Below are 10,403 nucleotides of genomic sequence, written 5' to 3'. Positions count from 1 at the left end.
ATTTATGTTACATTTCATGTTTAATATTGTAAAATAATGAATTAAGAAAAGTTTAAATTCTATTCCTTATTGTGTTAAATCCATTGCAAAAAATTTGTATTGGATTTTATTAGTAAAAAGATGAAATAACACCAACACAATTCAAGACAGACTTGCTACAAAGGAATCAATCTGGATAGAGATATAACTTATGAGGAAAGCTTCACTGAATATAACAGTTTTTCAGCCCTGACGGACAGTTTGGTTACAAAATGTAACTATCTTTATATGTGTAAAAACGTCTGGTATGGGTAGAGAAACAACTATGTTCATTTCTGTACCCATACCTGTCGTTTTTACATATATATTTTTCTCTACAAGTGGGATTTCTCGTCATCACGGATTGTAACTGTCCTTAGATTCTTGGTTCAGGTGTCACTAGAATGCATTCATATCGTTGTACAGTTATATCCTTTCCTACCTGGCAACGTTATGTGCTAAATTTACATGTCTTGCTTCTGTCACCAGACGAAGTGTTACCAGATTGCTATGACTGGTGACAAAAATGTCATTGTTTCACAAAGTCGGGTTAGTACATATTTGATCAATATAAATATAATTAATAAAATTAGTTTAAATTAGTAATTTACCAGTTAATTAACTTTCCATACCATTCAATTAAACCATCATAGAAAAGGATGACACTGTAGAATAATTAAAACTCGCTCTTTGATATTAAATTAACTCAATAACGATTTTCGGTAACATGATTACAATGAAATAATCAGGACATATTTCTTTTTAACAATTTATTAATTTTCTCACAACAAAGATTTTGCAATATGGCATGCACACAATGACACGTGTTGTAATATAACATTTTCGAAAAACATTAGTCAATCTCGGTTGTGTCATCGTCTAAACTAAATTAGAATAATTTAAAAAATTACAACCAGTTGTTATCATTCATATACTTATCAAACGTTTTGTTTAAACTCTCATTTACTTCTTCTACAACGTCTGAAGATAACCCATCCCAAAGGCCAACCAACCTCTTAAATAATTGAAACAGTTATACCTGTCTCTCTTAGTTCTGGGCCTGGCATGGCCTAGCGCGTTAAGGCGTGCACTTCGTAATCTGAGGGTCGCTGGTTCGCGCCCGAGTCGCGCCAAAACATGCTCGCCCTCCCAGCCGTGGGGGCGTTATAATGTGACGGTCAATCCCACTTTTCGTTGGTAAAAGAGTAGCCCAAGAGTTGGCGGTGGGTGGTGATGATTAGCTGCCTTCCCTCTAGTCTTACACTGTTAAATTAGGGACGGCTAGCACAGATAGCCCTCGAGTAGCTTTGTGCGAAATTCCAAAACAAACAAACTCTTAGTTCTTCTATTTTCATTGGCAAATATAGAAAAAAACTATTATGCATCAGCACAATAACAACCTTACTTTCAACCTCAAACAGTTTCATCAGACCAATACAACTCTTGTTTCATGTCGAGAAAACAATTTGATAAATTTCAGCATCTCCACGTATGACAAAACAACATTTTCTTTTAATGTACTTTTTAAATCTACAGAAAATCTCTTAACTCTGTGTGACTCAACCTGTTTATTGTTTCCTTGCAGCTACCCTTTTCATTCTAAAAGGAATATGTTTACCTTGAATATTGAAAAATTTACCTTTAAAAAGTTTATACATCTGATTAGTGTCGCCAAATAACTCAGATGACCAATTCAGAACAGATTATTCTTGCACCATCCTTTCAATTTTTATTTTAAATTATGACCAAAATATCGTTGTTATTTACCTCTATTTACAACAAAACCTTACATCTAATGGACCACTTATCATATCCATTCAGATGTTCCACAATTTCCATAATCATTTCTGTATTTGAAGTTAAGAATACATTTAACATAACATTGTTTTAATAGATTCATTGACTAATTGCTTAAGAAGCTCAACAGTTTCCAAAATCATTTCTCCTTCATGGTTTGACTTTAATATTACCCAATATATATGTTACATTATGATTTCATTAAGAGCTGAAATCTTAATCTGATTGTAAAGATTCTCACTTATTTCATCAGTACTATTGTGATTATTAAGAAATTCCCACTAAAGGGCCATTCCTTTTATATCCACTAATAACGACCCAAATGGATTCTATCTCCAAACTAATATCCTTAAAGTGACCAGAGTGTAACCCGTACTTTACATACAAGCCCATTCTTCTCTTCTCTCTTTAATATTCCATTCACTTTAAATAGCCAGAAACTCTCTTTTTAGAAATATTCTGTATCAAAAACATTTACTTTTACCGTGTTTCAGTTATTCCCATTATTTCAAAATATTCTATTCCTACCAGTGATATAAAGTCATCTATTTTATTTGTTTTATATTTCGAGTATTATAATAATAACAATTAAGCTTATTAGTAATTATAATTCCTATTTCCTATAATAAACGTGTCTCCCTTTTATTTTCTTTCAATTTAAATTCTCCTTGTCCTCATAACTATCTAGTTCATTTTTAAATATTATCTTAAAGCCGAGTAAGTATACTCAGTCAGCTCCTATCCTATTATCATCTATTCAATCATGTAACCATCTATTCAACGTGTTCATCCTTACGTACAGATTTCAGCCTAGCACTTAGCTCTAGTGACCTATTTATAACTTCATCTCACAGTTAGTTTTGCAGAGTATCCCTGACAAAATTACTTCATGGCTTTTTTTCTTTAAATTATTTTATGAACTCACGACACTTCTGATAATTCTCTATATTAAATTTTCTGCTTTGTTAGTTACATCCTCTATCTGTACTTTGAGGTAATATAATCTTTTTCCTCCCTATTCACAACATTGATTATTGTCCCCCTCTTTGTAATAATCACCTATAGCTGACAGCCTACTTATCTTCCACGTCTTTTTCTGACCCTTTGGTTTTCCTTCCATCCAACATTTCGTATTACTAAAAACAATATACACACTTGTAATGTACACACCTGATTTATCCATTCTTCCTTCCTTCATGAACTGCTGCAATGATAGAAAACGAAGAATTTATATAAGACATTGAAAAAAAGAAAAATAAACCACAATTAAAACTTTAAGTAAACGTGCAACAATTACATTCACATCAGAATATGTAATTCAGTAACGTGTGTGACTCCCACATGCTGCAATAATGTTCGTTAGGTGACGTAGCATACTCTTAATTAACTTTACGAGTCTTTGATTTGGAATTCTGTTGCACACTTCAGTCAGTGCTTGGTGTAACTGCTGTAGAATCCCCTGTAGAGGATTTGTTCCTCTTCCTGACTGTTCGGCCAAAATCATCCCAAAGATGCTCTATCGGGTAGGTATCTGGGCTTACAGGTGGTTGCTCAAGGACCAACACACCACGTTGTTGCAAGGATTTTTGGACATTGCGAGCAGTATGAGCCTGTGGATTGTCCTGGAAAAATACCCTGACAGGAAGTGGTGATCCAAGATTTCCTGATACACAGCACCAGTGACGTTTTGAACCGGAATGACCAATTGGCTGATAGCTGTAGAACAGAATACACTCCAGACCTACACTGAACCTCCGCCTCCTGCGATGTTGGGTTGAAAATTTTCATCATCGCGCGCTGTAGTGGTACGTGGACGGCTCGTAGGTCTGCCTGGATACACCAAGTCGTCTTGCAATATCACCTTGTTCAAACCCAGCGTTGTTGTAGGCGACCATTTGATTTCTCAAATCTACATTAGTAGAACCTAGCATATTGTCTAGAATATTTACAGAGTTGAAAACGCGTCGCCAATAGGTAGGGTACGAAAGTAACACCAAGATCCCTGGCTTTTATACCTCACCCCAGATACTGCGTTTGGGACAATTCTCAGAACACTCCAATGTTCAAGGGATTAAACCGACTCAAAATGAACTCCAGTAATGCAGGGTAGTAGATAAATAAAACTTGAAAGTTTAAGGACAATACACAATGTGAGTTTAATTTTAAAATTATATAAATAACCAAAAATCACATTTTCGAACATGTAACAACCTTTTCGAGCAAGAGTGTATTTTAAAATATTTATATGCAGTTGTAAAGCTGCATTTGAATATTTTCCTGTTAAAGATTCTCAGTAAGACTATTTCCTAAACAGTGACTTTTGAAATTACGAAACCAGTAAAATACATTAATGAAGAAACGGCATATCTGCGAACTTACAACGTTAGAAACCTGATTTCGATACCCGTGACAGGTAGAGCGCAGATAACCGTTTGTGTAGCTTTGGCTTAACTGCAAATAATCAATGAAACAGAGTTTTGGTTACATTTGTATATATATTTGTTTCATAAGAATACCACAAAACCAATGACTTCGAACCAACCTGAAAGCCTTGAAATGTCCATAAACTCTCCAAAGAAAAATGTAAAATATCTCTATTTTTTCTTTACTCCTTGTTAAAACTGGTTGTAAAATCTTTAAAGTTCCAGTGAAAATCTTTCTAGAATGTTTATTTCATTTGTAGACCCGAGAACAAAACCTCTTTCTCCCCACTTCCCAAATTAACACAGTTGTAGATCTTCAGTGGAAACATCGAAAATATAGAATTAAAATTTCATTTACGTTTCTTCGCTAAAAATAACCACAGAAATGTTTTTTAAGCAATTTGTATTCAAAAATGGAGAAAATAAATTTAGAAAGAAAACATATCTTATCAATACACGCAAAAACTTCCACTTTCTAAAACTTAATCTCCTGCTCGAAAACCTGATATATACTCGGAATATTCATCTGATAAAAACGATCAATCACTTAATCTTGTAGAATTAGTAAACATACGTTCTAAACACTTTTCTTATTAGAGCAAATTAAGACCAAATGCGTCTAATATTTCAAGCCATAGTTATGTATGACCATCAGAAAATCCCAAGCAGCAGAAAACTAACTCATATCTTATATTCGGTAGATCTAACAAGGCTCTTGCCAAACCGAAGCTAGTTAAAAAGGGTCAAAATATAGAGTGTAAAACATGTTTCTTATAGGCCAAAAATATTAAAGACGAAAGGAAAATCTAGTTCAGAATATCGTCGCGATCTAGCAGATGTGTTTCTTTAGAAGATTTGAAACTAAATTACTCAACTATATTCTAATTGAGCATGAGCTACCATCAACTTCTGATGGACTACGAAATGACCTGTCTACTGGAATGGACAACATACAGAACAAATAGATCAAAAATCGAATGTCACATTACAGCAAGTCAATTCCGCAGATGTAGTTGATTACCGGTTTACAGCATTAGTATCCAGTAAAGTTGGATTGAAAAAAAGTAAAAATCATCAGACAAATAACTTACTTCAATCTTTTTAAAGTACGTACATATCAAGGAACATTCAAACTGAGAATCACATTCACGTGTTTCTAATGATTATCTGAGGTTAAAGACAAAATGAGGGAATGTAAATACCATGTTGAGTTCTTACACGTCTAACATTTATTAACATTCTCTTAACATGTCTAATAAGTCTATCACAGATGAAACAAATATTTATGAGAAGTCTCAACACATTCTGACAAGGAAATATGCTGGAACTTCATTCTCTGTTCCCAAATTCATTATATTTGTTTACTCGTTGTATTTTACAATGGTTCACAAATATCATAGGCTCTAATACTTCATGGTTAAGCCAACAATGACAACTTTTATCCATAATATTTTATGCTTTTCTTCATATTTTCATAATTTTATTCATATATATATGTGTGTGTGAGTGCGTTGTTTCATTTCTTTAGTACGAGTTATTTAGGATCAGATAAAAAGGTGTTTATTTAATGTCACTGCTCAAGATATTAAAGAGACTAGTGATTTCATGAGGATATTTTGGCGTGAATGGGATGTCGGCAGAAGGCTAGAGTTAGTATAGTAGGCTCTGAACTTCAATAAAAGCCCCATCTATGATCTTTGGGCTAAACCAAAATGTAATTGTTCACTTCACCTCTTATATACGTATTTATAAATATATTTGTGTGTGAATAACATGGAATAATTCGAAAACATACTAGTTAGAAGCTTCCTGAAACCACGTTATTAAAGAAAACCCTTTTACAATATTTCTTCTCCAGGTGAAATATTATCAGACAAAACCAAGCACGTGGGAACAACTCATCATGATGTTACGGAAAACATAAAATCTAGCGTTTTATATCTTCCTAGTGCAATCAGTAAATCATCTATCAAAGGTAAAAAAAATAACATGGTGTACAAGACCAACCAGTTCCTCCAGAAGTTTTTATAACTCAAACTTATGTATTTTGAAGTAAATCCTGACTCTTAGCTTTAGTGGTTGTTAGGGCACTCTGCTCGTAGTCTGCGAGACGTAGATTCGAACTATTGTCACACCAAATATACTCACCCTTTTTGCCATGGGGGATGTTATAATAAGCGAGCAATCTCATTATTTGTTAATAAAGGTGTAACCCTATTGTTCACGTTGGGTGGTGTTGACTAGATGCTTTCTCTCTAGTTTAAAACTGCTAAATGAAGAACGGTTAATGCAGACAGCTCACATGCAGCGTTGCGCAAAATTCAAAACAAACCAAGCATTTAAAACGTTACTAAATCTAGCGAAGTATTCAATAAATATTTTAAAATTATAAAGACGTTTTTAAATATCTTCCAAATGAAACTGGACTCAAACGGCTTGAGAATAATGTGTAACAGTTCACGTATATTATATATTGCTGCTTTTAGTGGTTTATTTAAATAAATATATATATCTTCTTTTATCAGATTCATTTTTTGTGTAAATGTACAATGACAAATTCATTATTTGTAATTATTGCTTTTATTACAATGATCTGTATAAAGAATCGATCTCATGAAAATGTCACTGAAGAAGCGGCTCCAGGCCTTCAGAAGATCTGTCAAGAACGCTACACAAGACATTTTTTAGCAGAGAACATGTTTATTTGTCTGCTAAAGAAGAAAGACAGCAAAATCCGTGCAGGTCAAGAAAATCACATAATTTTATTAAAAGGCTGAGGATTCCCACGTGCTTCAGAAGAACAAAAGGAAATACTGACAATCAGACGGACTTTGTACGTCACGACTCGTAAGTACCAGGTTTTTATGATTTAAGTAGGCTACCGAATTTTCATACAGCATATACTGAACGTAATGTATTACATTACAAGAAACAAGTTGTAATACATAAATTGTAATTGTGAAAAGATGGTCAGGACATGGTCTGACTGGCTTTTTCGCTACTTAAAAATATACATTTCTGACTATACTTATATATCTATATGATCATTTCTCATGGTGAACATTTTAGACAAAGGTTAAGCACTAAAGCTTTCGGAATAAGTGACTTTGCAGAGAACGTTGTGTGCCTTTTGTATATTTTTCTCATACAAGTGATGGTCATACTGACTATTTAGCTGTATTTTACCTGGTGAAATGACGATAATTTGTTTGTGGCCAAGTTAATAATTAAAAGGGTTCTTTATACAACAGTCACTATCTAATCCACAAAGTAGCCTCAGTATTATTAACATGGTCTTTTTCGAGGCACTAGCCTTCTTTGAAAAGAGCTACTAATGATACTAAATGTCTAAAGGAAAATTAACTTGAACTTCCAGTAGATACTTAGTAGGTGGTTTTTGTTTTAAAATATAATACATTTAAACACAAATACTGTCTGGTTAAAAAACTGAGAAATCATAATTTTCTAAAACCTACTGGATTTCTGTTAATATATTAATACCGATATTTTCAATTGGTAGGCATCCTGTCCTCACGAGAGCTAAATGAGAAGCCAAAATCATCTCATCGTTCCTAATTTTAAACTGACCAATCACTCAGAAGCACCCTCTGAAATAAGATAACTTATTCAACCCTAGGGTCGGAATTGACTGTCGTCTGTATAATGCAGGCACAACAGAAATCACGGATTGTAATTAGCTGCACCTTGGCTCGAATTTTAGATATTGAGGTACGCAACCCCATATGTTGAATTTTATGTACTGCTCTCCCATGCTTGTGGAAGATATTAAAATAAATTAATAAAGTTTAACTTTAGTAAATATCTGTTTCAAAGAAGCGTGTTTTTTCAGATGTAAAAAAATACAATAGTTTTGACATCACTTGTGGATGATCAATGATTTTTAATTTAATATTCATTTCACAGTAAAGTTTAAATTGTGTGGAGTTTGTATATCATATATGTTTGCGAAATATCTTTCAACAACCATGACTTGTGTTTTATGCTTGTTAGTATCATAAACTTGACATGACAGTATTTGAATGTTTTAAGTTTTTTCACCCATATTAATATAAAATAGAAACATCAATCTGTATATTGACTTCTTTTTTTTTCACAAGACGTATAAAATCACACTCCAGTCTACCTAGTTCTAGATATAGTTACAGAAGCTATATTCTTGTATCCGATGACACGAGTGGACGACTTATTTAGTTTCACTCAGATAGATCACTTGTAGTGGAGCTAATAAAACCTTTTGGAAAACTATACGGAATTTTGGTAGGCCAGAGAAAGATCGAAAACAATGAAGGTAAGCACCCTCTTGTTTGTACCAGAACAGCGTTTCTTTTATTGTTATTACAATAACAGAGGACCAAAACCACCTAAAGAGATAACCTGTTTTAACCAATTGCGCCACTGTGTGTTGTCTGTTTGTCACTCACTCAGGAGGCACTACTATGATGTCACATGAGTGACGCTTGAAATTGCAATTTGTACTGCCGTGATATTGGTAAAACTTCCACATGCCATTAGTAAGAGCATGACATATGAACTTTGAAAGCGAGAAATAAAAATATTTGTTATTCGTGATTTTGTTTTTGTCTACTATTCAAACAAAACACATTACTGACGAAACTTTGGTCGTAATAAATTATGTATTTTTTTCAAGTATCAATTACATTTACGTTTTGTTTTAAACATTCGCATTTCAGTGGTAAAGGTATGAAGTTTGATAAAAATTATTAGTACACGTTGAGTAAAAATGTTTTTTTATGAAATAGACAGGCCCGGCATGGCCAGGTGGCTAAGGCTTGTTTTGTTTGTTTGTTTTGGGAATTTCGCACAAATCTACTCGAGGGCTATCTGTGCTATCCGTTTCTAATTTAGCAGTTTAAGACTAGAGGTAAGGCAGCTAGTCCTCACCACCCACCGCCAACTCTTGGGCTACTCTTTTACCAACGAATAGTGGGATTGACCGTCACGTTATACGCTCCCACGGCTGGGAGGGCGAGCATGTTTAGCGCGACGCGGGCGCGAACCCGCGACCCTCGGATTAGGAGTCGCACGCCTTACGCGCTAGGCCATGCCGGGCCGTGGCTAAGGCAATCGACTCGTGATTCGACGGTTGGGGATTCAAATCAACGTCGCACCAAACATGCTCGACTTTCAGTCGTGTGGGCGTTATAATGTGAGCATCAATTCTACTGTTCCTTGGTAAAAGTGTAGCCCAAGAGTTGGCGGTGGGTGTGGTGATGACCCTCGTCTTAAACTACTAAATTAGCACAAATAGCCCTCGAATAGCTATGCGCTATTCAAAAAGAAAACAAGAACAAGTGAAATAGAGAAATTGGCAAATAAACAGAAAATTATCAATGTCTTAGTGTTCTTACTTCAGTTTTATAATATTAGAAGAAAATATGAAATACTGTGAACTTAGTACCAAATATAAGAAAATGACATTTCTCCGCTGATTGTTTCCGAGAATTACAATGAATTTGCAAAAATCATTCATTCAAGTGTCAGATCTTCTTGGGTGTTAGATGTGAGAATATCCTACACTTCCCGATGAAACCCTGTATAATTAACTATTTTTATCTCTCACAATTCAATAATATAGTTAAATCTGGATGTACAATGCCTAGTATTACAGGCATTTGAGCATGTTTTAGGACTTCATCTCTCCACTCTCTTCCATTTGTAAGACACTATTTACAGGGTTGTGGATAATGCTGTGGCAATTCCCAGTTTCTTAGGGTATCTACCTTGCAGTCAGTAGCAGGAGGGATTCACATTGCTATCAGTTTCAAAGCTTAGTAGTTGTACGTTATCACTGCCATTTGTTATATTATTTTGTGTTTTATTAGTTCTGATCTTGCATGTGTGATGTGGATACCATTTTTATAATATCCAAAATACTATAGAAATTGAACCTTCTTCTTTTTACTCTTTGCATCTTTGTGATAATTAGAGACAAGTGGTGTTCTTTTCAAATATAATGCTACAAGATATTTCCCCAAACCTTTGTTTTCATTCACCGAGAGCATATTTGGTGTTACAAAGCCAAAAGACATTATATATTTTAGCTAAATAGATAAAGGGTCATTATTATATATTTTATATATACAAGTTTGTTTGTTTTATGGGAGTTATAAATTAATATTTTCA

General features: G+C 34.1%; 1 protein-coding gene across 1 annotated transcript in view; it reads left to right on the top strand.

The window, feature by feature from the left end:
• Positions 1–7,996, top strand: part of LOC143257907 (aquaporin AQPAe.a-like) — a 75,358-nt gene extending 67,362 nt beyond the window's left edge. The window contains exon 2 of the mRNA XM_076516946.1: positions 7,759–7,996. Within this exon, the coding sequence (XP_076373061.1) occupies positions 7,759–7,782 (24 nt within the window). The 3' untranslated portion in view covers positions 7,783–7,996. The remainder of the gene's footprint in view (positions 1–7,758) is intronic.
• The last annotated feature ends 2,407 nt before the right edge of the window (positions 7,997–10,403 follow it).

This window comes from Tachypleus tridentatus, chromosome 7 (genome assembly GCF_004210375.1).
Source record: "Tachypleus tridentatus isolate NWPU-2018 chromosome 7, ASM421037v1, whole genome shotgun sequence".
In the NCBI taxonomy this organism is placed as follows: domain Eukaryota; kingdom Metazoa; phylum Arthropoda; class Merostomata; order Xiphosura; family Limulidae; genus Tachypleus; species Tachypleus tridentatus.
The sequence above is the reverse complement of the archived record's forward strand: the minus strand, read 5'-3'. Positions and strand labels throughout refer to the sequence as shown.